This window comes from Sorex fumeus, unplaced genomic scaffold (assembly GCF_029834395.1).
Source record: "Sorex fumeus unplaced genomic scaffold, SorFum_2.1 ptg000279l, whole genome shotgun sequence".
Taxonomy (NCBI): domain Eukaryota; kingdom Metazoa; phylum Chordata; class Mammalia; order Eulipotyphla; family Soricidae; genus Sorex; species Sorex fumeus.
The window spans coordinates 5,001-32,582 of record NW_026606336.1 but is presented as its reverse complement, the minus strand read 5'-3'; the positions used below and the strand labels follow the sequence as shown (position 1 = coordinate 32,582).

The window sequence follows — 27,582 nt, the reverse complement described above, 5'->3', positions numbered from 1 at the left end:
GTCCAGTGGTCAGCTGCCTGGGAAGCCGGCAGCCTTGCCGCCAGGTGCGGGGACATCTCCTGGGACAACCTGTGGGTCTGGCCACTTTGCGTCTCCCTCCGCCTTGCCCTGCCTGGCTCGGGGGACCTGCCCAGCCCCGCGTCCCCCTGGGGCTCGAGGGCACAGGGCCGGCGGGTGCTGCTGTCGCTCCCGGTGTGCTGCCCAGTGCCGGGGTGTGTCCCTCGCGGTGGTGTGCTGTCCCTCCCGGCCGCTGCTGCCGCTGCCGCTGCCCGTGCGGCCGGACGACAGGCGCGCGCCTCCTCCCCCCGGCGGGGCCCTCCCCAGCCAGTGGAATGCGCGCGGCGCGCCCGGCCCGGCCCCCAGAGCGCCCGGCCCGGCCGGCGACGCATGGAGCGCGCTGAGCGCGGCGCGGGCCGGCCCGGACACAGCTGCCGCCCCGAGCCCGGCCCCGGCCTCCCGCAGCGCGGACCCAGCGGCCCCGGCGGCCCCGGCGGCCCCGGCCCGCGCCGGCCGCTGCGCGCCGCCGACAGCATGCGCCTGCGGGAGCTGTCCCTGCGCCAGGACCCCGACCTGCGCCAGGAGCTGGCCGCGCTGGCCCGCGGCTGCGACTTCGTGCTGCCGTCCCGCTTCAAGAAGCGCCTCAAGGCCTTCCAGCAGGTCCGGCGCGGGGGTCCCGCGCGGGGACTCGGGGGGCCTGGGCCGGGCCGGGCCGGGGCTGCGCGCGGGGTCCGGGGCCGTGCGCGCGGGGGGCGTGCGCCGGGCTGGGTTTGCGCGCGGCACCGGGGTCGGTCGGTCTGCGCGCGGGGCCCGGGTCCGTGCGCGGGGGCGGGGGTCGCTGTGCGGCGGCGGCGGGAGGGGGGGCGCGCGGGAGGCGGGCCCAGCAGCCGGCGCCCCGTGGGACGCGGTCCGCCTCGCGGCCCGGGGTGGCGCGCCCGTGGCCCCCGCCGGACGCGCCCGCTCCGAGCCCCCGTGCCCGGCGCCGGGACTCTGGCTCCCCGGGCCCGGGCCTCCGTGCCGGCCGCCGCGGGGCTGTCCCTTGCCGCGGGACGGACCCTTGTCCCGCGCCCGGCCCGTGACGCGCGCGCTCCTGCCAGCCCCCACGGCGTGTCTGTGTGTGTGTGTGTGTGTGTGTGCGCGCGCGCGAGTGTGCGGGCGAGGGGCCCCGGGGACGCGTGCGGGCGCCCGGGGCTCCCGAGAACCCCAGCCCGCGCCCCGTGTTGGCGCTGCTCCGAGCGGACACGGCCGGCCGACCCCGCCGGTCCGCTGCGTGGGCCGAGTTCGGGCATCGCCGAGGGCCCGGCACCGCTCAGCTGTAGGGCCGGACCGTGGGCGGGGCCCCCTGTCCTTACTGCCCCGGGGGCCCCTGGGGGGCTCCCGGGATGCACGCGGCGGGCGGCGTGGACAGGCCTTGGCGTGCAGGGTCCTGGGGGCCAGGACTTGGCCCAGGGCGGGGAGCCCCCGCGGGCGAGAGCGGAAGGGCACTAGGAAGCCCGGCTGGGCACAGGTGTGGGCCCTGACACTCCCAGCACAGCTGGGCTGGCCCTGAGTCTCGGGGGCGGGGCTTGGCCCTGGTGGGCGGGGCTCTGGGTCTCGGGGGTGGGGTTTGGCCCTGGTGGGCGGGGCATGCTTGTACGGGGCCGGGCTGTGATACGGGGAGGGGCGGGGCCCTGTGTTCGGGGGCGGGGTTTGGTCCAGGTGGGCGGGGCATGCTTGCCAGGGGCGGGGCGTGAGGGTTGGGCTGCGCTCTGATACGGGGAGGGGTGGGTTCCTGAATCTCGGGGGCGGGGTTTGGCTCTGGTGGGCGGGGCGTGAGGTTCAGGGGCTGGGGCTCGAACATGGGGTGGGGGCGTAGCGGGCGGGGCGTGAGTGTCAGGGAGGCTGGGCCGGGGCCTTGGGGCGGGGCCGTGATTCCCAGGGCGGCCGGGTTAGGGCACGGGGGGCGGGGCCGCGAGTGTCGGGAGGCGGGGCTGGGGCGTGGGGGCGGGGCCGAGTCCGAGGGGGCGGGGCTGTGGACACGGGCCGGTGCCTGCAGCCCCCTGGGCTCCTGGTGGCTGCGCCCTTTCCGGGCCCTTTGCGGGGACGGGGTCGTGTGCCTTCGCTCTCTCGGGTGCCTGATCCCGGGGAGGGCAGGAGCCGCCGTGTGCTTGAGGGCGGTCGTGTCCTGGGATCCCGTGTCCTGTCCGTCCGGGGGTCTTCTCCCCTGCAAGCGTGCTGTTCCGAGGGTCTCTCTGGAAGCCCGGTCCTCTGGGGGCTTGGGAGCGAGCGCAGGCAGGCGGCAGCGGCTCCGGCAGGAGGGAGTGGGCGGGCGCTCCTGCTGGGGGGGCTAGGCTGCGTTTGGGGCGGGGGTCCCCTGCGCTGGCCCCCCGGGTCTGGCTGCTGGTACCCACCGCCCAGACACACCCCCGCCCCTCACCTGCACACGTGGACGCTCCTCGCGGTGCAGTGACTTGCTCGCACGTGCACGGGTCTGGGCCGCATGCTCACGTGCTGGGTCGCTGCCTGCCTGCCTGCACACCCCCACGCGTGCACAGGGCCCAGAATCGGCCTGCGTGCACCCCTCGTGCAGTCTGCCTCTGTGCACACCCCCACGTGCAGAGTCGGCGTGCCTGCGCACCACCATGCACCCAGAGTCTGCCTGCATGCACACGCCCACGCGTGCAGGGAGCCTGTGTGCACACCCCCACACGTGACCGGGCACACGAAGCTCTAAGGGTTTGCATATGTGCACGCACACACACGTGCAGAATCTCCCTGCGTGCGCCCTGCGTGGGTGCCACGTGTCGTGTTGCTGCTCCCCTGTGTGTACATGCCTGCGTGCAGACACACCTCTCCCGCACGACTGCTGCCACTCACGCCTCAACACACACAGCCGCACGCCTGATCACGCACAGACATGTTCCACACACGCACACGTGACTAAACACACACCCGACCATACGCACCTGACACACACTCAACCACGTGCACACCTGCCTGGACGCGCAGTCACCTGCCGCCGGCCAGCTGCACACGCCTGCCTGCGCACAGCCCTTCCCGGGTGCCCAGGTGCCCGCACACAGCCCCGTGCCCAGCCCCTACCTCTGGGTACCTCTCCCCGCACCCCGGCTCCGTCACACACGTGCAGCTCTCGCACACACACACAGCTGCCCGCACACACAAGGCTGCACCGTGTCCCCACCCCCCAGCTGCCTCTCCTGGGTGCCCTGTGGGTGCTCCTGTGAGGGCGGGAGCTGCGTGTGCGTCCGGCGCCCCTGAGGACCACGCCCCGAGGCGTCGGCAGCAGCTGCCAGGAAAGGGCGGGTGGCCGCAGCTGTGCCTCTCGGGCGCTATTTCCGTCCTCAGATTAGGCCTGCAAAGCCCCCGCGTCCGTCTGCGCGGGTTTCTCTTGGCGGTCCGCGCCAGTTGCCGGCCCAGCCTGTCTGTGTGTGTGTGTGTTTGTGTCTTTGCGTGTCTCTGTGTGTCTGTGCCTGTGTGTGTTGTGTGTCTGCAGGTCTGTGTCTGTGTGTCTGTGTGTGGCCGCCTGTCTCTGCACACATGTGTGTCTGGGTGTCTGCTGCTTATCTGTGTGTGTGTGTGTGTGTGTGTATGTATGTGGACATTTCTCTGTTTTTGTGTTTCTGGTGTGTCTTCTGCCTGGATGTGGATGTTTCCATGGGTCTGTGTGTCTGCGCGTGTGTGGATGTGTGTCTGTGTGTTCCCCGACTGGACAGGTTTGCTGTTGGAGGGCGTGGGGTGGGGTCACCCCGGTGACCTGCAGCACAGACCATGGCCTCTGTGCTCAGAGCTGCGTGTCCACAGAGGGACGTGGGCCTCAGCCTGGTGTCTACTGAGGGATGTTGGCCCCGGCCTGGGGTCCATTGGGCAGTCTTGGCCCCGGCCCTGGTGTCCACGGAGGGATGTTGGCCCCTGGTGTCAGGAGCACCCCTGGCAGCCTCTCGTGCCCACCCCTGGGGTCCCGGCTCTTGCCCAGTGCGTCCCACCCGCACCCGCAGCCCCTCCCTCTCACGTGGCCTCCTGTCCGTCTTTGACGTCCGTCTGAGCTGCTGCTGTTCGTGGTGGTGGCGACCCTGTCCTCATGGACGCTGCCCGCCTCAGGTGTGCTGACCCTGCCCGGCATGTGCCCGCCTCAGGTGTGCAGCTCCGGCTGTGGTGTCCTGGAAGTGCCGTTTCTGCCCGTGCTGCGCACATGCCGCCGTCTGCCGTCTGTCTGGGGTCCTCCCCCCGTGTGTGTGTGTGCGTGCCTGTGTGTGTGCCCGCCGCGGTCTTCTCAGCCTGCCTGGCAGTCCCAGGTATCCCCGTGACGGTTCCTCCCGGCTCCCGTCCTGTCCTGGGGCCGCGCAGAGAGGCGCCTGTGCTGGGCCCTCCGCCCTTCTCCGTCCCCGCTGGCCTCTGCCCGCTCACCTGCCCTCACTGCCCACCTGTCCCTGCCCTCGGGTGCCGCCTGGCCCCCCTCCCTCCCCCCCTGCCTCCACCTTCAGACCGTCCCTCTGCTCCCCTCCCCCGCGTCAGAGGTGGACTGGCCGTCCCGCTCACAGGCCTCCCGTGTCTCCACCCAGGTGCAGCGCAGGAGGGAGGAGCCTCTGCCGCCGGCCCCCAGCCGGGACATCCCCGCCTTCTACTTCCCCAGAGGCCGCCCGCAGGACACCGTCAACGTGGACGCCGTCATCGCCCACATTGAGAGGACCTTTGCCGACTTCCCGCAGGAGAGGGCCACCATGGACGACATGGGCCGCGTGGCCAAGGTGGGCGTGGGTGGGGGAGGCCCGCCGTTCGAGCACGGCAGCGGGCGCCAGCGGGCAGTGCCCCGGCCCGGGGCGCAGTGCGGCCTCGACCAGCGGGACCCCAGCGCCAGTGGGACCTCAGGGCTCACTGTGGCCTCAAGAGCCAGTAGGACCCAAGAGGCCGGTGGGGCCCCAGGGGTCAGTATGACCTCAGGGTTAAGTGTGACCCCAGGGGCCAGTGGGATCCCAGGGGCCAGTGTGACCTCAGTGTTGCTAAGTGTGACCTCAGCAGCCAGCGGGGCCTCAGGGTTAAGTGGGACCCCAGGGGCCACTGGGACCTCCGGATTCAGTGGGACCCCAGGGGCCAGTGTCCGAGGGGGCGTCCCAGTGGGTCGTCCTGCGGTGTGACCCTGGCAGAGTGACCAGCCGCTGCCTGACGGCCGATGTGTCAGGTTGGACTGGGGGGGGCTGCGTTTGGTGTTGGCGCCTCTGGAGGGCTCGGTGGGGCTGGAGTCGGGCTCCTCAGAGGCGCCGTCTTCAGGGGACGCCTCCTGCCCGCCCAGGTGGTTCCCCACGATTCCCTCGGCTGGGGGCTGCACCTGGCGATGTCCGGGCCGGTGGGCTCTGCCCAGGGACTCTCCTGACTGTGTGGGAGCCCGGCCCCGGGAGCCACGTCACAGCAGGGGCCTAAGCCTGTGCCCCCTGCCGCCCAGGCCTCTGTTTCCCGCCGTGGGACCACGGGCGTCTCTGTGCTGGTCTGACAGGGAGCGGTGGGTGCTGGTCGTGGGTGTGCGGGTGGTCTGTGCCCTGGGCGCCTGAGTCCCTGGGCCGTGGCGGTTCCCAGTCGTCTCCTGGATGTTGGCCACCCTGTCTCGCCACCGTCTGTCCACAGCCCCCCACAGTCTCCCGCCACGTCCCCATCTCCCTACGCTTTCCGCACCCCCCATAATCCCCCCCACACCTTGTTCCTGATGGGGGGAGCCTCAGGGTCCGTGTGACAGGCCCCTCCTCACACCCCTGCAGCCGCGCTAGGCCCCTGTGTGTCACCTCCGCAGCACACGGTGCTCGCCTGGCTCCGTGGGCTCCTCGGCTCTGCGGTGTGTGACCACCGTGCCCTTCGTCACGGCCCGTGGCTGCGTGTTTGGGCCGGGGCCATCGTAGCGCCCTCAGGTCTCACAGTGACCAGCAGCCTTCCCGCCCGTGCGTCTGCCGGGATTCAGGCGAGGGTCAGCAGGAGTCGTGCGGCCAGGGCAGGGTGGGCAGACAGGCCGCAGGAGAGTCGCGCCCAGGGCGGGGGGCACTCGGGCGTCCCCTGCCCGGGGACCTGCTGTGCGGACGGTGGGTTCCTGCCGTCGTTTCTGCCTTCTCCCTGCTGAGGAATCGGCTGTCGGAACTGAGGTTTCTGGAACCTTCTGCCTGATCATTTCTGCTCAGACCGCCTGGCGTTGGTGGTCCGTGCAGCCGTTGACCCACGCACATGGCCCGTCGGCCGTGGTGGTCCCGACTCTCACCCAGGGCCACGCTGCTACTCAGCATTTGGGTCTAGCCGGGGGCACCGGGAGCACTGGGAGCACCGGGAGCCCCGGGAGCCGGCTGGGAGACCTTTACTGAGGGGCCGGGAGCTGAAGGTCTCTCCTCGGCGGACCCCTGCTTCCTGTGCTCCTCGCTGGAGTGCTCTCCTGGGACTGCTCGGGGTGGACGGCCGGTGGGTGACGCCCACGCCCCGTGCCCATGGGAGCAGCCGCAGCTTGCTGGGTCCCGACGGCGACTTGGGACTGAGGGGCCCTCTCCTGGGGGTGGGCTTCCGCGCTCCGCCCCCTCAGCCTCCCTGGGGGCCTGTGGTCACCCTACTGCGTGCTGCTGAGCCGCGGACCCCAGCCCCTCAGCCCCTGGCTCGGCAGGCCACACAGGGGCCCGATGAGGAAGGGGCACTCCCCTGCCTGCCGCTGCCCCGGGAAGTCGTGGGGGCGGGGGTCGTGCGTGCGTGCGTGTGTGAGTGGCCAGGGCTGAGCCTGTCACTGCCCGCCTGCAGGCCTGCGGCTGCCCGCTCTACTGGAAGGGGCCGCTCTTCTACGGCGCCGGGGGAGAGCGCACGGGCTCCGTCTCCGTGCACAAGTTCATCGCCATGTGGAGAAAGTGAGTCCCCGCCGGGCCGCGGGCACGGGGCACAGGTGGGTGGGCAGCTCCTCCCTCCCCACCTGCAGGACGGAAGTGGGGGCAGCCTCAGGGGTGGCCCCCACCCAGGACGCTGTGTACCCTCAGGCCCTGTGACGTCCACCGCTCAGTGCCCGGACTGACGACATGGCTTGCAGTGTGTGTGTGTGTCTGGGTGTGTGTGCGCGCGCAAGTTTATGGGGCCAAGGGACCCTGTCCTGTCAGGACCCTGACTGGCACGCACACAGCTGGAGTGTGTGTCTGTGTGTGTGTGTGTGTGTGTGTGTGTACACACATGGTGCTGTGGGACCCTCTTCTGTCAGGACCCTGAATGGCAGGCACAAAACTGGGGTGTGTATATGTGTGTGTGCGCAAGTGTATGGGGCCATGTGACCCTGTCCTGTCAGGACCCTGACTGGCAGGCACACAGCTGGTGTGTGTGTGTATGTGTGTGTGTGTGTGCGTGCACACTGGGCCATGGGACCCTGTCCTATCAGGACCTGGACTGGTGTCTGTGTGTGTGTGTGTGTGTGTGTGTGTGTGTGTGCGTGCAAGTGGATGGGGCCATGTGACCCTGTCCTGTCAGGACCCTGAGTGGCAGGCACACAGCTGCTGTGTGTGTGTGTGTGTGTGTGTGTGTGTGTGTGTGTGCGTGTGTACACACACTGGGCCATGGGACCCCGTCCTGTCAGGACCCTGCCCGGCAGGCGCCCAGCCGGTCACGTCTCTCCGTGCCCCTGAGGACGGCCCCCGTCTCTCCGCGCAGGGTCCTGCTGAGCTGCCACGACGATGCCGCCAAGTTCGTGCACCTGCTCATGAACCCCGGCTGCAACTACCTGGTCCAGGAGGATTTCGTCCCCTTCCTTCAGGTACGGCGCGCGGGTCCCCGTGCCCCCGGCACGGCCGGGGACGGCAGCCCCCTCCTCAGGGATGCGCAGGCACCCCGGGCTGCAGGGCCTGTGTCCCCGGGCGCGCGGCGCACACGGCCTGCGTGCCCCTCCTGCAGGGCCGGGAGTCCACATTGCACGTGACACAGAGCCGGCCCCTGGCCCACGTGCACGCTGCCCCCCCCCCCACCCCCCCAGAGCCTGTTGTCTGCACCGCATGCGGGACTGTAGGTGCTTGTGGCTCTGCACCGCACACCCCACCTCCTTCCTCCCGTGTACGCTGTCTGCGCCACACGTGCCTTGCGCCCGGCCTGTGTGTCTGTGTGCTGCCGTGCCGATGGCTGTGTCCATCTCTCCTGCACTCACTGGTGCACACACACGTCACACTCGGGCCACTTTTGCACACTGCGTCAGCACCGTGCTGTGGGAGGGTCTCATCCGCAGTGCAGTCTGTGTGTGAGTGTGAGCGTGTGTGTCTAGTCTGCACCGCACATGCTCACTCCTTCTCTGGGGGTGTCCTCAAGTCTCTCCCACCGTGTGCGTCCTCCCTTTTTCACGTAAGAAAGATGCTCCGTGTAATCAGAACCGTGACATGCGAGGCCCTCGATCGAGTCGCAGGCCTCTAAAGTCTCCCCCCCACCATCCCCACCACAGCGTCCCCTCCCCGTGCAGTGTCCCTCTGCGCCCGCCCCTCCCCGCCCCCCCTCGGCAGGCACTCCCAACGCCGGGCAGCGGCCGCCTGGACCTCCTGCTGCCCGTGCGGGGTCTGTGCTTTGGGCCCGTGGCGCTGCCGCTCTCCCAGTCCACGGGGCCTGCTCCCTCGTGGGGCACCGTGCTCTTCTGCCTGCTGCCCTTCCTCCTCCCCCTTCTCCCCAGGCCCTACCCACGGTTCTTCCGTCTGTCCTGTGAGCATGGCTTGTGCGTCTGTCTGGACGCCCTCACCACTTCTTGCTGACACACTTTGGCGTGTCCACACAGCTCTGCTCACCCTTGTGACGGGTTTGTTCTCACACGCTCTTCCAGTGGGGAGGTGCTTGTCAACGCCGCTTGCTCTGGCTCTGAGAATGGGCAAGTCTGGTCCACGCACAGGAGATTTTTTCTGCCTGCACCTGACGTAGGCTCGAGTTCGGTGGGCACCCCAGGGGCTGTGTCCTTCACAGAGCTGATCGCTGACCAGTTGGAGCTGGTGGCAGACAATTATCCTCAAGAGAGGTGGTCACAGGAAACGGGTTGCTGGGATGGGACCATGGCTGTTGGCTGGGAAGTAGAGTCGGGGAGGCCCCAGGAGACGTCCAGAGCCCTCCAGCAGGCAGGCACACGCCTCCAAAAGACACCTTCAGAGCCCTCACGAGACACCCCAGAGCCCTCACACGGACACCCGGAGCCCTCACACGCAGACCCAGAATCCTCACACACATGCCCAGAGCCCCACACGCACACTCTAGAGCCCTCATTACATGCGTCAGAGCCTTCAAGCAGACATCCAGAGAACTCATGCAGACACACAGAACCCTCACAGACAATCGCACTCATGCAGACTGTGCTGAGTGTGTGTTTGTCTGTATGTGCGTGTGTGTGTGTGTGTGTGTGTGTGTCCACCATCCTGCTGATGGAGAGCTGCCCTGACGGCTGCTCCGTGAGACGCGCCTTCTGGTGTGTGAGCGTGTGACTCAGTGGCCCTCGTGTGGTCCTGTGTGCAGTAGGGTCTGGACCGCGTGTGAGTGAGTGCTCCCTGCGCAACCCACGGGAGCAGTGTCGTGGCCGGGGCCCGCTCCCTCCCCCACGGTCACCCGGCTCGGACGTCATCGTCACGTTGTCTCTGTGCAGGACGTGGTGAACTCCCATCCCGGCTTGTCCTTCCTGAAGGAGGCATCCGAGTTCCACTCGCGCTACATCACCACCGTGAGTACCCAGCGTCGGCCCCGATGAGTCCCGCAGGCCTGGACCAGGTAGGACACCCGGGCAGCGCCAGGCCAGGCCTGCGCCCGTGTGATGCCGTGCCAAGTCCTTGTATGCACTCTAGGGGGTGAGGAGGGCCCCCGAGGGACGAGGCCCCGTGCTGTGCCCCGTGTCCACCGTCAGCATGCGCATGGGGGCAGGAGCTGTGTGCCTGTGGCGCGTGGCCCTGCCTGACCCTCCCCCCACCCCCTTTCCTGCTGGGCGTTGCCCAGCCGGGACTGACTGAGGGCAAGTCCCGGCTGCCAGGACTCAGCTCCGGGATGTCCCCACCGCTGCCCGCTGGGGAGATGCCACACATGTCGCCGGGCAGCCAGCTGGCGCACGCAGACTGGGTGCCCCTGTCCAGCCTCGGGGCAGAGCACCACACACTCACACACACACAGACACACATGCACAGACGGAGACAGACACACAGATGCATAGACATATAGGACACGCACAGACACACAGGCTGGGTGCCACTGCCTTAGCCTCAATGCATAACACCACACACACACACACACACAGACACAGATGGAGATAGACACATAGTGACACATAGACACACAGGACACACACACACAGGAGACACACACACATAGACACACAGGACACATGCACACACAGAGAGACACGTAGATGCAGACATGTACACACAGTCATGAAACGTACACAGATACACAGGACACACATGCACATCCTCGTACAGACACAGAGATGTGTAGATACAGACACAAACACAGAAACACACAGGACACACACAAAGAAACAGAGACAGATACAGACACTCACACAGACACACACACACACACACACACACACACACACGTGCGCGCTGCTGCCCATCCTTCCCCGAGCCCCATGCCACAGGCGCCCTCTGCTGGCCACACAGGCCCTTGCACCTCGGGCCCTGTTCCCGCTGACCCTGGGAGGGTATCGGTCGGTCGTGAGAAGGCCCCGTGGGCCCTGCCCTGCGGGCTCAGTCGGCCTCCTCGCCCCGCAGGTGATCCAGAGGATCTTCTACACCGTGAACAGGTCCTGGACGGGCAGGATCACCTGCGCAGAGCTGCGCAGGAGCACCTTCCTGCAGGTGAGGCCGCGGGGGGCGGGGTGGGGCACGCGCACACACACACACACACACACACATACACACACACACCCACATGGGGCTCGGGGCACCTTCCTGCAGGTGAGGCCGCGGGGGTCAGGGTGGGACACGCACACACACACACACACACATGCATGCATGCATCCCCGTGCCCCCTCCCCCCAAACACACATATGCACACCCACTCACATTCCCGTGCCCACCCCGGCCCTCACGCATCCCCGCGGCCTCTGCCCTGCGCACACGTGTCCGTCCCGTGTGTTCAGAACGTGGCGCTGCTGGAGGAGGAGCCGGACATCAACCAGCTGACGGAGTTCTTCTCCTACGAGCACTTCTACGTCATCTACTGCAAGTTCTGGGAGCTGGACACGGACCACGACCTGCTCATCGACGCCGACGACCTGGCCCGGCACAACGACCACGGTACGCCTGGACCAGGCTGCCGGGGGAAGGGCCTGGGGGGACGTCGCTGCGTGTCCATGGCTCAGTCTGGGGGAGGCTGTGGGTGTCCGTGGGTCAGTGTGGGAGAGGGTGCGAGTGTGTGTCCGTGGGTCACTCTGGAGAGGGTGCGAGTGTGTGTCCTTGGGTCAGTGTGGGAGAGGGTGTGAGTGTGTGCCCGTGGATCAGTCTGGGAGAGGGTTGGAGTGTGTGCCCGTCGGTCCTGTGCTGGCCGTGGTGTGACCTGGCCGCCTGCCGTGCACTCTTGCCGTCACTGCCCCACCCCAGACTTTCCACCCCGTCTCCCGGGAGACCTCTGGCTGTGGGGCGCACGGAGACCAGGAGGCACGTGCCGCTCTCGGGACACACAGTCCTCCAGGAGGCACAGTGCGCGCGTGGGCCCGTACGCGTGGCGCATGGGGCGGTGGCCGACTGTGCATGTCTGTGCACGCAGGTTCCCAGGCAGAGGCCATGCTCCCGGTCGGCTCCCATCCCCCTTCCCCGCTGTGCGCCCCTCGGGTGCTGCTGTTGGCAGCTGTGGTCGGGCTCACGGCTCCCGCCACGGTGGGCGGTCGCCCCAGTGGGGTTGCCGTGTCTTCCTCCGTGCTCTCGAGCGACCAGTGCTGGCCTGTCCTGAGTGTCCTGAGGGAACTCGTCGGACCCCCGCCAGGCTTCTCTCTCGTGACCGAGCCACGGCCCCCCAGTCTGTCCCCAGGGAGCCCTGGCGCGGCCCTCACTGGGGCTCCCGGGACTCTCTCCCCGCAGCCATCTCCACCAGGATGATCGAGAGGATCTTCTCGGGGGCCGTGACGCGGTACGTCTCCCCGCGTGCGTTCCCGTGTGCGCAGGGCCCGTCTCCCCGAAACGGCCCCGGCGGGTCGCGCTGGGGCCCCGCGGCCCGTGCCCCACAGGTCCTGGTGAGGGGACAGGCTGGCTCGTGGCATCCCTGCCTGTGGGCCTCTGTCAGGCCGGAGCGCCTGCGTCTCACAGGCCGTGGCCCTGCCTGTGCCCGGGGCCCCCCATGCCACGGCAGCACGGGGCCTGGACCCTGATGCCCCCCACAGGCCGTCCCAGACCCCCTGCGGACACAGGGCCCTGCGGGGGCCGGGCTTCTCGGGGCAGCCTCCTTCCTGGCCGGTGGGCAGGACCAGCCCCCCAGTGGTGGTGCCTGACCTGGTCCCCGTGTCCTTCCGCCGGACGCCAGGGGCAAGAAGGTGCAGAAGGAAGGGAAGATCAGCTATGCCGACTTTGTGTGGTTCCTGATCTCCGAGGAGGACAAGAAGACCCCCACCAGGTAGGTGTGGGCGCGGCGGTGCTCCAGCCGGCCCTGCCCACAGCTCAGCCTCGAGCTGGCCCCGGACCCAGCCCGCCCTGGCCAGCTCCTTCCAGCCGGGCTCCGCCCTGCCAGCGTCTGGCCGGCCGGCCCCCTCCCCGCCGGGTGCAGAACGAATGTGCCCGGGTCTGTCCCTGGAGTGCTGTGTCCTGGGGGAGGGTGGGGGGTGTCCAGGGGTGGTCTTCCCAGGAGGGCCCGTCTGCGGGAGTCTGTCCGTGGCGGGCCCGTCCCAAGGAGGTCGGTCTGTGGAGGGCCCGTCCGGGGGGCGCTGTCCACGGAGGGTGGGGGCGCGTGTGCAGGCTCCCACCGAGCCGCTGTGACGCAGCATCGAGTACTGGTTCCGCTGCATGGACCTGGACGGGGACGGCGCCCTGTCCATGTTCGAGCTGGAGCACTTCTACGAGGAGCAGTGCCGCCGGCTGGACAGCATGGCCATCGAGGCCCTGCCCTTCGAGGACTGCCTCTGCCAGATGCTGGACCTGGTGAAGCCGCAGACCGAAGGTAGCCCCGCCGCCCCCTGGCGCACAGCCGGGCTTGGGGGGGGGCGGGGTCCCGTGGGCCTCGCTCTGAGCTGCTGGCCCAGACCCCCGGGGGTGGGGGCGGGGTCCCGTGGGCCGCGCGAGCCCCAGGGCTGGCTCCTCGGACCTCTCGGTGCAGCTGGCTTCAGGCTGCCCCTCCCCGCGGGTGGGCGCCTGCCTGGACCCCAGAGCCCTCGGTGCCCGCCCGGCAGCCGTGCCCGGCGGTGGTTGTCTGCGCCCACCTCGGGAGCTGATGGCGAGGGCCCCGCCCACAGGGAGGATCACCCTGCGCGACCTGAAGAGGTGCAAGCTCGCCGGCGTCTTCTTCGACACCTTCTTCAACATCGAGAAGTACCTGGACCACGAGCAGAAAGACCAGATCTCGCTGCTCCGGGTGTGTGTCTGTGTGAGTGTGTGTGTGCGTGTGCGTGTGTGTGTGTGTTTGAGGGGGGAGGACGAGCTCAGGGTGTGTGTGTGTGTGTGTGTGTGTGCGAGGGGGCCATGGTGGAGCTCGGGCTGTGTGGGGAGAGTTGCGTGTGGCTGCGGAGACCGCGTGTGGGGTGGCTCCGTGTGCCCGCGGTGGCTGTCCTGTGTGGCTTGTGTCGTAGCCGTGTGTGTCTCGGTGTGTCACGGTGCAGCCCAGTGCATGTGGGGCCGTGTGTGTGCGTGAGGGCCCTGCCGTGTGTGCACACAGGCACGTGTGTGCTGGCGTGTGCCCGTGTGCCTCGGCGCTGGTGGGCCTGCGTCGGGGGACGGGACCGCCTGACCCGGTGGCCGCGTGGTCTCGTGCAGGACAGCGACAGCGAAGGGCCCGAGCTCTCGGACTGGGAGAAGTACGCTGCCGAGGAGTATGACATCCTGGTGGCCGAGGAGGCTGCAGGGGAGGCCTGGGATGACGGGTGAGCGGGCGGGCGGGGGGCGGGCGGGGGGTGGGCACAGCCTTCCCTGCCTCCTCAGCGTGCCCAGAGGACCCCGCTCACCCTCAGTGCATTTGGGGGGCAGGCATGGCCGGGCGGAGGGGAGCAGCTCAGGGCCACAGCAGGGTGGGCTGGGACTCCCCCCGGCGCAGCTCCCAGACTGCACGGGACCCCCCCAGGGTGCAGAGCCAGGCAGGCTTGGTCTCCGCCATCGGTCTATGCCTCCACCCCACCCCACTGCACCGGGCACCGCCCCGCACGTCCACTGTCCACGGCAGATGCACGGCCGCCCCTGCAGCCAAGGCCCCGTGTCCGCAGGCCCCGTCTCCCTCGAGCCTGTATCCCTAGGTCCAATATCTCTCAGTCTGGGTCCCTAGATCCCGTGTCCACAGGGCCTGTATCTGCAGACCGCGTCTCTGTAGATCCCGTGTTCATAGATCCCGTGTCTGTAGACCCCCTGTCCACAGGCCCCGTCCGTATCCGTAGTTCCCGTGTTTGTAGATTCCGTGTCTGTAGATCCCGTGTCCACAGGCTCTGTCTAGGCCGCAGTGTCCGTGGTTCTGTGCGGTTCCCCTGCACGGGACCCACGCCTGCCCCGTCGCGAGCCCCTGAGCCCGCGTGCGTGGACCCTGCCCACGCCCGTCCCCATGCACCCCCAGGTACGAGGCGGAGCTGAGCCCCGTGGAGCAGAAGCTGAGCTCGCTGCGTCCAGCCCTGGCCCAGAGGCCCTTCTTCGAGTCCCCGAGCCCGCTGGGGGACGTCGAGCTGTACGAGTACGAGAGCGAGGAGGAGGAGGAGGAAGAGGAGGAGGACCTGCAGCCGTCCTGAGCTCCGGCCGGCGTCTCCTCCGCGCGCACTGCGACGCAGGGCGGCTGGCGTGGGGCTGCTTGTCTGCGACGGGGGAGGTTCGCCCAGCGTGAAACTGCGCAGGGCGGCTTGGCCGTGGGCGTGTCCCACCCATCCCGGGGGCCCGACGACCCCAGGCCGGGCCTGGCAGGAGAGACAGTGGCCTCTGGGCACCCCAAGGTGGGGCCAGCCGCCGTGGGCCCTCCCTCCATGCTGCGCCCGGCACTCCCAGGTCCGGACAGGGAGCGGCGGAGGCCTCACGGGTTCCCGGGGGCGCCCACGGCCGCCGGCACCCAGCAGTGCAGCTGTGGGCCCCCGGTCGGCTGCCACCAGCACCCTGGCCCTGTCCAAGGGATTGTACAGAATTTGTAAAGCTCCTTTTTCTCTTGCCGTGCAGAGCTGTTGAAAGATGTTTTATGAAATCGTTTGTACTTTGCAATAAAGAATGGTTTTCAGTACGGGCCCTTCCTGTCCCCTGGCATCCCCCGCCCCCACGCAGCAGCTGGCCTGGACACCGGGTCGGGTGCTGGGCGGGAGGACGTGGGGGAGGGGTGGGCGCTGGAAGCGGTGCGGCCCTCGGCAGGGCCTTCTGTGGCCCCCAGCTGTGTCCCCTGGTCTGCCCTGTGCTGACCTGACGTGTGCTGTGTCCTCGGATCTGACCTGTGCTGTGACCTCCGCCCGCCCTGGCTCAGCTGTGGGTGCTGGCCGCGGGGCTGAGGCAGGCGTGTCCTCCTGGGCCAGTTCTGCCGGCTGCAGCTCCTCGGGTGGCCAGTCCTGCCCCCACAGACTCAGCGGGGAGAGCAGCAGCGTCCACAGCCCGGCCACACACAGGTCATCGTCCTTGCGTGTCTGCAGGACCCGGGCTGTGGCAGCACCACCAGGCCCCTGGGCGGGAGGCGAGGGCAGCCCCAGGGGGAGGAGCTTAGGGATAGGGTCCGGGTTCTGTGTGGGTCGTGGTCGGGCTTCAGGTTAGGGGGTTAGGGGTTGGGGTAGCATTAGGGTTAGGGGTTGGGGGCAGAGGCAGGGCTAGGGTTGGGGTTAGGGGTGCTAGGAGCACGAGTTAGGGCTAGGGTCAGAGGGAGGGGTAGCCGTAGGGGCTAGGGGAGGGTCGGGGTAGGGGTAGGGGTAGGTGGTCACATCATTAGGGTGCAATGGTCACGGTGGATTCTGCATCCTTGGTCAGATTTATTTGGAGTCCAAGGTTGATCGGTGACCCAGAAGTAAGGGGATGTGCCCCTTTTTAAAACGGGGAAGTAATAAGTGCCAGTAAGAATATTTCAGGGAGAAGTTCATCTCCAAGGAAATCCGGGGACGGTCATGGCGACTGCTGACGCTCTTCAGCTGCCGGGACCCGGATGCAGCCAGCCAGAGGGATGGGAGGGGCAGCACGGTCCAAACGCACAAGGGCATCTCCGTTACTTTCAGAATCTGTGTCTCCGGATTTTGCTCCTGGAGACAGGAGTGATGATGCCATTTCCTTTTGTTCATTAAGTGGAACCCCTTCCGCAAGCAGCCTGTGCTATGGTGCTGTGGAAAACCATCCCATTTTGGACACCAGGCCCTTCATCTCTTTCTCCGGATCGTTCCGTTTGAGCAGACTGTCTTGGACCAGGAGAAGGGGGAATACCGAGAATTTTGTAGGTGCCTACCCACAATGGATGATGTCACAGGGGAGGGGACCCCGTGGTGGACCTCAAGGGAGGGGACTCTTTGCTCAGGAGTGTTGGTGTGATCCCCCCATTCGGGTCACACCTTGAAGGACCAGGAGATGTCTGAGACGGACATCTCCATGAGGCTGAAATGGTCATCCACGGAGCCGCCTGTTAGAGCCCACCAGATCCTGTAGTGGGTGCCCTGGGACCGAGTCAAACACCCACCCAGACGTTCACGACACAGACCAGAGGAGTCTAGAAGACATTCCCAATGCCCGAGCCAACTCTCAAAACCCAGAAAACCAGGAGTGCAGAAAAAGTGGCGCGCAAACCCCAGAAAATAGTGCTGCCTCTGGATCAGCACCAGAGGCCTCAGTGGCACCTACATCCCTGGATCTCCTGGAGAGGCCCAGTGCCACCGCTGGAACTCCGTCAGAGGCTTCGGATGCAGATCCTCGAGCAGGGAGATCGGTCCTGGGCCACTGTACTCAGCCTTCAAGGCACACCCAGCAGCGCCCGGGGTTGCTCCTGGCTCTCCACTCGGGAATCACTCCCGGCAGTATGGGGAACCCCGGGTCTGCACCCCCATAAATGACGTCACCAGGGAGGAGACCCCTTGGCCCTCCGTGGGGTGTGAGAGATAGAGCCTGGCTCGGCCACGTGCCAGGCAACCCCCTCCCCATTGTACTGTCTCTTGGCGGTGTGGCCGGGTTGGAGCACCGCCTGGGGGAGCAGCGCCTGCAGTCCAGCTGGCTTTTGGAGGGTTCCCGCGGGCTGCCCCAGCAAGTCCGTTGCTAGGAGCGTTGCCAAGGCCGGGGCGGGGGCAGTGAGAGCTCCCTAATGTGGGCCAGGTGTGTCCAGGTGTGTCCATGGAAACCTCGCCCGGGGAACACGTGGCCAATCAGAGTGGGACTGGGAGGGCTGTGGGGGCGGGCAGCCGGAGCGGAAAAAAGACAGCCCCCAGGCCCACTTCTTTTTTCCTCCCGGCTCTCGGACTTCCTCGCTCTCTCGAACTTTCCAGCGCCAGGTAGGGCTCCGCGTCCCCAGGGCCTGGCACGGGCAGGCGGCTCGGGGCCAGCTCGGGGCCAGCTCGGGGCCAGCTCGGCCGGCGGAGGTTCGGGTCAGGCCGGAGTCCGGCGCCGGGCAGCGGTAGGGAGGGGGGCGCAGGGGGGCTCGGAGACTCTCGGCGCAGTGGGGGGGGTCCCAGAGACAGGCCCTGAGCACGGGGGTCTCGCCACGCGGCCGGACACCGGGGAAGGGCCGGGGGACGGAGGGCGAGGCGGGGCGTGACCTGGTCCTGCCACGGGCAGAGAGACCCGGGGTCCGGGAGCCCCCCTGCCCACCCCCTTTATTCTGTTGGCAACCTGAGGGGTCGGCCCGCTCCCGCTCCGAATGCCCCTCCCCCTCGGCGGTGCCTGGGGTCCGAGGGGGCGTCCGGCACCCCAACGGGGTCGCCCACGGGCCAGGCTCAGCCCCGCCCACGCCCCCTCCCCGCTGCTGTTCCATTTCCAAGGAGCAACGGGTCTTTCGCAACTGGGGGTGGGGTCCACCGGGCATGGGGGTCTCGCTTGCAAGGGCCTGGGGCCGTAGAGACCAGGGTGCCTCCAGCGGGTGGGCCCTGTTCCCCCCTCCCCACGCCTGGGGGCTTTGGGGCGTGGCCGAATCTTTGAGCCGCCAGTGGGCGTGGCCTCGCCTGGGCGCCTCGTGGGGGCGTGGCCCCGTGAGCCTCGTGCGGGTGTGACCCCGGCAGCCTGGGGACAGGGCCGGCCTCACCTCTGAAGTGCTGGGGCCGTGGCCTCACCCGTGCTGCTCCTGGGGGCGTGGCCTCCCCGTGAGCTGCCTCGGGGCGTGGTCCCCCATGAGCCTCCTCGTGGGGGCGTGGCCACCGTAAGCCTCGTGTGGGTGTGGCCTCACCCTTGAGCTGCTTGGGGGCATGGCCTCGCCCTGGAGCCGCCTGGGGGCGTGGCCTCACCCTGCTCCTCCTGGGGGCGTGGCCTCCCCGTGAGCTGCCTCGGGGCGTGGTCCCCCATGAGCCTCCTCGTGGGGGCGTGGCCCTGTGAGCCTCGTGTGGGTGTGGCCTCACCCTTGAGCTGCTTGAGAGCATGGCCTCGCCCTTGAGCTGCCTGGAGGCGTGGCCTCACCCGTGCTCCTCCTGGGGGCGTGGCCTCACCTCTGAGCTGCGGGTGGGCGTGGCCTCCCAGGGAGCTGCCTCGGGGCGTGGTCCCCCATGAGCCTCCTCGTGGGGGCGTGGCCCCGTAAGCCTCATGTGGGTGTGGCCTCACCCTTGAGCTGCTTGGGGGCATGGCCTCGCCCTTGAGCCGCCTGGGGGCATGGCCTCACCCGTGCTCCTCCTGGGGGCGTGGCCCCCGTGAGCCTCCTGTGGGTGTGGCCTCGCTCTTGAGCGGCTTGGGGGCGTGGCCTCACCCGTGCTGCTCCTGGGGCCGTGGCCTCCCCGTGAGCTGCCTAGGGGCGTGGTCCCCCATGAGCCTCCTCGTGGGGGCGTGGCCCCCGTAAGCCTCGTGTGGGTGTGGCCTCACCCTTGAACTGCTTGGGGGCATGGCCTCGCCCTTGAGCCGCCTGGGGGCGTGGCCTCACCCTGCTCCTCCTGGGGGCGTGGCCTCCCCGTGAGCTGCCTCGGGGCGTGGTCCCCCATGAGCCTCCTCGTGGGGGCGTGGCCCCGTAAGCCGCGTGTGGGTGTCGCCTCACCCTTGAGCTGCTTGGGGGCATGGCCTCGCCCTTGAGCCGCCTGGGGGCGTGGCCTCACCCGTGCTCCTCCTGGGGGCGTGGCCTCACCTCTGAGCTGCCTCGGGGCGTGGTCCCCCATGAGCCTCCTCGTGGGGGCGTGGCCCCGTAAGCCTCTTGTGGGTGTGGCCTCGCCCTTGAGCCGCCTGGGGGCGTGGCCTCACCCGTGCTCCTCCTGGGGGCGTGGCCTCACCTCTGAGCTGCCTCGGGGCGTGGTCCCCCATGAGCCTCCTCGTGGGGGCGTGGCCCCGTAAGCCTCGTGCGGGTGTGGCCTCACCCTTGAGCTGCTTGGGAGCATGGCCTCGCCCTTGAGCCGCCTGGGGGCGTGGCCTCACCCTGCTCCTCCTGGGGGCGTGGCCTCACCCTGCTCCTCCTGGGGGCGTGGCCTCACCTCTGAGCTGCGGGTGGGCGTGGCCTCCCCGGGAGCTGCCTGGGGCGCTCAGGGTGGAGTCTCTGCGCAAAGAGCAAATGGAGCAAAGAGCCGCACACGTGCGGGTTGCCCGAGGCTGCCCCGGGAGGCCCCGCCCCGTGGGTCTGTCCAGCGCCCCTCGGGTCAGTGTGTGTGGAGGGTGCCTGATCCTCGGGGGCGGGCAGGTCGTGGCTGGGCCTGGCCCTCGGGGAACGACGGGTCGTGGCTAGGCCAGGCGGGCGCCAGGCTCAGGGCTGGGGCAGGGTCCCGGCACACCCGCCCCCACCCGGTTCAGCGCCCAGGGAGGCCCGGTCCACCTTGCCACTGCCCGGAACTGCCCCTGCCTTTCATCGTTTTAAATCGAGCTCTTTTTTTGCTTTTCATTTTTACCTTTTGCATTGGATCACAGTGAGTTGCTGTTGTTGATGGTTGGATGCCAGCCCCGAGATCCGAGCATCCCCCCCCACCCCGGTCCCCTCTGCAGCTCACACTTCTCGCCTCCGGAGCCCCCAGCTTCCCTTCCGGGGCCGGGGGTGTCCTTGTGTGCCCCAGACACAGGCCTCACCTGACTCGGTGCGTGCTTCTTCACTAGGGTCCACTGGGAGCTGTGGACGGGCTCCAGAGGATGAGGCCAGAGCGCCTGGGCTTCCAGGTAAGACTCTTGCTGGCCTCTCACTCCCCTTTGGCGTGGTAACCAGGGTGACCCTGAGACGGTCACTGCCCTGCCCTAGCCTACGGGTCTCAGGGGAGCAGCTCTGAAAGACCGTGGACTGCAGAAGGGAGCACTCCTTCCCAGACTGCGTCCATTCTCAGTTAATTCACAGTTGCCACGAATCGAAGGCATTGCAGTGAGGGTCAGTGGGAAGCAACAGGCTTAGCATGTGGCAGGCCAGGGACTGTAGCGTTGCAGGGTCGCTCCCCCCATCTGAGACAGTGGCTCGCGCTCACTGTCAGGTGCAGGGTGGCGTGTCCCATGTCCTCACACATCGCTCTGCCTCTGCACAGCGATCGATTCAGTCATAGGAGCATCCAGGTCTGAGAGCACTGGGTGACCACCCCCCCCCCCCCAGAGGGCTCCAGGAGAAATCCACAGAGATGGAGTGTGCTGGGCATCATGCCAGTGACCACTTGCAGACATCACTCTAGCCCTTACACACACGTGTGTCCTGACCATATCCATCCAGGGTTTTCAGCCACCGTTGCGGGCCTGTTTCCTAGGTTTTCCTGCCAGCCTCCAGAACCCCGGCATGCATGCGTGGCTTGGTGCTCATCATGTCCCACCAGAGACCCACGTGGCTGCTCCTGCCGCAACACTGTCAGCTTCCTGTTCCAGAGTGCCTGAGTGGAGGCGCTGTGCAGGTCAGTCATCGCCGATCACACACAGCGCAGGTGTGTCACATGCTCATTTTCACATCACGTGGACAAGTTTTGTCCCCTTCAACTATGGTTAATCTTTTCCAGGTTTACACTGGCTAAGTATGATTCAGGAATGAAGTGTCTCTTTATACAGCGAAACCTGTGTCGTGTACAGAACCTTGCTGCATGTCTTCTGTGTGTGTTCATTTACATCCTACAGCTGTTTCCTGGGTTGTTCATTGACATCACTATAGACCATGATAAGGGATTAGATTTTAAGAAATCCACCATTTGCATCAATAGGGCGTAACAGTTGCCGGGCTCTAGTTTTTTTCCCTAAAGTCCTGGTACTCTGGGACCAGACCTACACATTACGGGGTGCTGGTTGTCTCATAGGCCTCCAGACCACCCAGTTTCATCCTTTATACATGTCCTCTGAATAGCACTGGGGTTCAATTCCGAGCATATGCACAGGGTCAGGCATTGACCACCTGGGGTATGGTCCAGAAATGCCTCCTAAGGCAGGAGTGTGGGACCTCTGCTTCCCTCCAGGTGCTGCAGATGGGCCCATGATAGCCCCAGGGCACTCTTGGCCACTGGGAGCACAGAGTGGGAAGGTCAGGAACCCCCAGGCTTGCACATGACCTTGCTGTGGTTGGGACCTACGTGCCAGAGACTTTGCTCTGGATCTTGGATGTGCCAGGGCTGTGCCCCCTTGCTGAAGTGTTTTCTTCTTTGTATCTTTACCCTTGATTTTAAATGAGTGAGAGTCCAGGCAGCACACACTGCAGCTTTTGGGAGGTGGGGACTTCATCCCTGCCACTGACTTCACAATCCCAAGCCCAGATCCGGGCGTTACCCCTGAGGGCTGGTAGGTGCGTGTGTGCTTTGAGTACAAAACCATGCTAGAGTAAATGGATTTATTTTCCTTTTGATTTTGTTGAAAGTTTTTCCTCTTGTCCTGTAGAACTTCCGTGTAATTCTCACATTGCTGAGTGAGTTGGAGTGCAGATTCTGTAGATCCCACTTTCTCCACCTGCCCAGGGTCTTGCATTCACTCACCTTTGATCATTGATGCTGTGAATAGCCACGTACAGCTCTTTGCCCACAGTTGAATTCTGCCCCTTGTGGAGCTCTTGAGACTCCTAGTGAAATGATAGGAGGTAGAGGACCTGTCTGCACTTCCTTAAGCAGCATTGCCATAATTCCTTTGCCTGTTGCGTTTGCTTTGCATATTCTATTGCTGTGTGATCTTATTTCAGGTGTTTTTTGGTGGCGCACAATGAGCTTGAGAGAACCAGGCACTGTTACCAGTGTGTGTCATTCACTGACTTTGAATTGTCATGATGCTCAGGTTGCTGTTGGGAAATGATGGGTATGACCTACGGTCCTTTTGTAGTATCCATTGTCTTGCTCAACTCTTTATTCGCATATAAAGCCATCCAAGTGGTCCAGTCTGCTGTGACGTACAATTACTGTACACTTTTAACCGTTGCAGCATCCTTTTATCGTGAAGTTCACCTCATGACTCGCAGTTGTTCAGATTGTATTTCCATTTAAAGCCCCACACTTTAGCTGTGTGCGTTTCTGCTATGACAGTGGTGTTTCTGCTATGTGCAGAAACCCTATGTCACTGCAAACTTTAATCCTCTGATTTTCCTCCTGCTGGTTTCAACGTTCTTAAAACCTTCTGACAACATACCTTAGTCTTGTCAAAGGACTGGAAGGTACTCCCCGTCTTTGGAAGTACTTTGGCTGATTATTACCCTGAGTAACAAATCCCCTGAACACACTCACCCTTGGAGCTTCAGTCACTGTTTCAGCAGGGATTCGCTCCTTCAGAGTCCTCACAGCTTATTGGGGTTTTCTGCTTAGAGTCTGTATCAGACAGTCCTTACTGTTGAGGTCCCTCTTCTGGTGCCAGTAGCCTGGGACCAGTCAAATGTGAAAAGGCTTTGAAGCAGTAACACTGTGAGGATTTCAGAAAGAGACAGAAGTAAGAGAGAAACATTATGGGGTCAGGGGCCCCATGAACAGAGGACCGGGATGTAAGCAAACACAGATGCTCTCACAAATTCAACCCTCCCATAAGATGCATTTGCAGAAATCACCATTTACCTAGCAGGCTGTTGGACACAAGAGTCAGTCATGACTCGTTCTCTTTGAGAAAAAATGGCAGTATGTTCCATGCTCTGCAGCACTTACTTTGCATGTCATGGCTCTGTGTCCCTCTGGTGGCTCTTGGCTGGACGTCACATCCGACAGTCTGTATCGCATGCCTTGCTCAGAATTTGTTTTGCAATCGGTGCATTTAGATTTTGTGGCTCGCATTTAAGTTTTAATTTTAAAACTTAAAGTCGCATATGTTGATGAATGAACTTAAGATTTTAAGTTTTGATTTCTGACAGACGCGCACGGAGCATCACTGCTCATGTGGCGTATAGTGGCGGTGCTTTTCCCTCGCACCTACACAGCCCAACTCTATCACAGTGTCAGATCAGAAACGTGTCTGCATCCTTGTCTCAGGCACCATTACTTCATACTTTCTCCAGTGCTGTGTTCCTGCATGTGCACTCTTGTGGCACATGTCAGTGTGACACATGATGGATTTGCTAATGATTTACGAACCACACATGCACACACCCAAGCCTGGAGACACAGAACGTGCTTTTTTATGCCTTAGTTTCTTGCACGTGTACTTGCTTGTGTGTTTTCAAAAGGCCGACAGTGCTCTCTCTCTCTTGCCACCCACATTCAGTGGTCTCTGGCCGCTTCCCCCACCCCAGGGAGGCCTACAGTGATAGGTAGGTGAAGGAAGGAACGAGGGCAAGGCTGGTCGGTAACAATTGTAGTTTATTACAATCTTCACTCCCCTTCCGCTGCTCTCCCTCTCTCTCTCTCAAACCTGAGCCCCTCTCATCTCTGACTCTGCCCCCTGGAGCCCGAGCCCCCTCCGATCTTACAGTCTTAGTTTATATAGCAATCAAGTAGGGTCGTGACACAAAGGTGGGTTGAACATTAACAAATCAACAGAGAGAGGTAAGGCCACTCCTCCAGGAGATTAACTCAAGGATAAAATCTCATCTAAAGAGATGACTCCAGATGACTAGGAGATCCACTCAAGGGTGGGATCCCAACAAAGGTGTGTTCTTTGCTCGGTAATCCACTTAAATAGTTGTAGTAAATCTACTTTCAATATTTCAAGCAATGTCATTCTGTAGGAGCACAGTAAGAGATACAAACTTAAGGTTTGGTTCTTCCTGAGGACATCTCACTCTATATTCCGTAATATATGTTCAATAGATAATAATAAAAATAATAATTATATAATAATACATAGAATCATTATATAATAATATAAATATATTAAAACAAATAATATATTATACAATATATAAATGATATATAATAATATATTATGATATAGAATAAATATATAACATAGTCAATATATAATAAATCAATATCTAATGTAATATATATTCAAAATATATATATTACAGTCCTCAGGCCAGGCTAGCCTTCCTAGCCCCAGCAGGGTCCTTGTCTCGCCGTTACTTACTTCTGGATCATGACAGTGTTTGTCCATGGTCATGCCCTCAACTTATAGTTGAGTATTGTGGCGCTTTGTCCTGGCCCATTTCCATGCCAGGGTAGCTCACAGCTTGCCCTGGGTCCATTCAGTCCCTTGTCGGGACCCTGCTTTTGGGGTGCTAGGAACTAAGGGCAGCTGAGTCAAGAAAGCAGATGCCCAGGAGTAAATATTATTCGGAGTCACTCACCTTCCAAGCATAACATTGTAATGCATAACACTGTCTTCCTGTGTCCATACAGAAAGGACATTGCTTTGAGACGTAACTTTTACAATCCAATTTCAGTGTTCTTAGAAGGATCTGATCTTATAAGCTAACAGAATCTGATTAGGGAGAAAAGCTGATTAGCTGATTGGGGAGGAGAGCACAGAGAAGAGTTTGCAGATAAATACTGAGGAATGGGAGTGACTGTGATGGGCATAACCAATAAACATAAGCTCCCTGTGGCAGTGTTATCCTACACTTGCTGGCATGTATAAGCCTGCAGAGCTCACTACCTGGGTACGATCGCCATTGCTTTTTTTCCTGTGTTTGGCCACAGGAAGTTTCAGGGATTGCATGCTGTCATCGGTGTGTAACACAGCTGCCCTTGCACTGCTTGTCAGTCACTGAAAATTGGTCACCTTTTCCCACAAGGAGCTTCCTGGGAAGCCCCATCTGTATTTGATGACAGTTAGCAGATCCATGACAACCATACTTTGAAAGACCACTGTCAACATAAGTAATAGGTATATATATATATATACAAAAATATATGCAATATTTCTGATGGATTTCCACTTTCACAGTGAGTCCTCAAGTTTCTTTTGGGGAGTCCAGACTAGTTGCATTCCTGTATGGATTTGCCACCCCTGCTTGTGTGGCATGCCATCCTCTGTTTCCATGTATTATCCGAGTGTGCTTTCATCCTCTACTGAGACTGTGTTAGTAGTTGCAGCAGTGTCAGTGTTTTGGATTGTCTGCCACTGCATTCGTCCTGAAGGATGATTCGTCTATGGACTGGTTCTCTCAATATGTGGCTTTGCGAGTTTTCTCCCTTTTTTACTGCCTTAGAAGTGGGCCAGAGAGGAAGTCCCAGTGAGGGAGGGGAAGTGAACTGGGGGACGTGGGAGGCCCGTGTTTTCAGCGCATCCATCGATCCTGGAGAAGGCGCATTCATGACGACATTCTAGGCACGTAATCAATTTGTGTCAGAGCATTCACTGTAAGAACAGGTGGGAGGCCTTTATTTCTTTTCTCAGTTTACTCTGTGCCTTTTGAAAACTTTCAGTGAAACCAGACACTTTGGGTAGACTCCTGCAAGTGATGTGTGTATGGTCAAGTCTGTGGTCTGTGCATGGACATTTCTGTGGCTCTACTTGGCATTCCGGTAGTAACTGAGGATCACCGCTGGTGAGTGAACGGAGGGGTGTTAGCTGGGTTCCTATTCTTACTCAGGACTGCCTCATAGACAGTTGCACGTCTGTTATGATGTTGGCCATTGACTTGTATTCTGGACTTCCTGGAGGAGCTGGACTTTGTGTGGTTGGGGTGCTGTTGCAGTGTGTGTTTTATCACCACCAGATGGTAGTCAGGTGTTTTACGTTTCCGTTACAGTTTGGCTGTGGTCTCTCACCTGAGCGGGGACCACCCACCCATGATCACTGGGTGTGTTTCGAGGAGACTAATAAAAGACTACAAAACCGGTGCCTGGATCTTTTCATTTATTAACTTGTGTAATTAACTTTTATAATGTTTGTTTGTGCTATTGCCCCTGTGCTGCTCCCATATATTTATGCACTGTGTTTGTGTGTGCTTCACGGTGCTGCTGCTTTTGCTGTTACATTTTACTTCATGGCTGAGATGATCCTGACTTAGTGTTTCTGAACATTGGTGTGGGTACATTAGATTAATGTTACAGTGCTTACATGGGGATGTCAAGATTGTGGTTACTGATGCCTAAAACACTCACCGAAACTGGGATCACAGGATACAGGTGAAACAGATGGTCTCGATAATTCATTGGTTACCTAAGATGCATTTGCAGAAATCACCTTTTTTCCAACCAGCTGCTGAAAACAAGATTCAAATTATTACTCATTCTCACATGCTTTGGCTTTGACTTAAGTAAGCTGCTGCTTAACATGCAGTGCTAACCATTTTTTTAACTTCTCTATGCACCGTTTCATGTTTTACCTGTATGTTTCATATTTCTTGTTATGCCTGTATGTTCCATATTTCTTGTGTACCTGTATTTTCCATATTTCTGTTCCATAATTCTGTGTCATAGACATGATTTACTAACCATAAGTTTTCTTTGCTCTATTTCCTGATCCTGATCCTTAGAGCAGACACGGGCATGCGTGTTCATTCACATGCCTATGGACTCCCATCCATGTGAGCACATTCACTGAAGGTTCCCTTTAATCAGTCATGTTCTTTGGAAGTAACTGGCAGATGCAAAATTCACGGGCAAATGTCTGCCTACTCTCTCTTGCATGTGCACTCCCCCACACACACACCCCTAGATGCACACACACGCTCAGACCATGGCAATTGATTCTTTGCTTAGTAAACAGGAATTCTTGGCTAATCTTCTCAGACCTGAGCACACTAACACACACCTGCTTGTGTTACCTTGGTGCTCACTTGGGTGTGCAAATTATTAGCTTTATCTTTCAGTTTTTTATATGCTTAAATTGGGTTCTGAGTACTGTGTTAGGTTTTTGTGTGCAGTCAGCTCAAGCTGTCACAAGCAGCTGTTGCTTAAGTGCACAGTGTACTGTTTTCAGGATACTCTGGCTTACGACACTTGCACTGCTAATCAGGGTGATGCTGCTGTTGCTTCTGGTGGCTCATACTTATGTGTGACATTTGATAGACTTACAGGAATCAGTTTTCTATTGTCCAACATCCCTATTTTGAGGTTGGCATCTTTATAATTTTATGGCACAGATATCCATAGTTATAAGTATTTTATTTCGTGATCAC

The 27,582-nt window shown here is 62.5% G+C and overlaps 1 protein-coding gene across 1 annotated transcript; it reads left to right on the top strand.

Annotated features, from left to right (window-relative positions):
- The first annotated feature begins 530 nt into the window (after positions 1-530).
- Positions 531-15,310, top strand: LOC130018820 (serine/threonine-protein phosphatase 2A regulatory subunit B'' subunit beta-like). Its single transcript, XM_056109511.1, has 13 exons — positions 531-657; positions 4,557-4,742; positions 6,754-6,857; positions 7,642-7,744; positions 9,590-9,664; positions 10,704-10,790; positions 11,075-11,231; positions 12,012-12,060; positions 12,451-12,540; positions 12,905-13,080; positions 13,373-13,491; positions 13,890-13,996; positions 14,674-15,310. Exons 1-13 carry the CDS (start codon positions 532-534, stop codon positions 14,840-14,842), a joined length of 1,548 nt encoding a protein of 515 aa, XP_055965486.1. The 5' UTR covers position 531; the 3' UTR covers positions 14,843-15,310.
- Positions 15,311-27,582: the final 12,272 nt, after the last annotated feature.

What these genes read in the sequence shown, in the direction of transcription:
- LOC130018820 (XM_056109511.1), top strand. Translation starts at nt 532, where the DNA reads ATGCGCCTGCGGGAGCTGTCCCTGCGCCAGGACCCCGACCTGCGCCAG. An exon ending in ACTCGCGCTACATCACCACC is followed by an intron (nt 9,665 to 10,703) that starts GTGAGTACCCAG and finishes CTCGCCCCGCAG; the next exon opens with GTGATCCAGAGGATCTTCTA. An exon ending in GGCCCGGCACAACGACCACG is followed by an intron (nt 11,232 to 12,011) that starts GTACGCCTGGAC and finishes CTCTCCCCGCAG; the next exon opens with CCATCTCCACCAGGATGATC.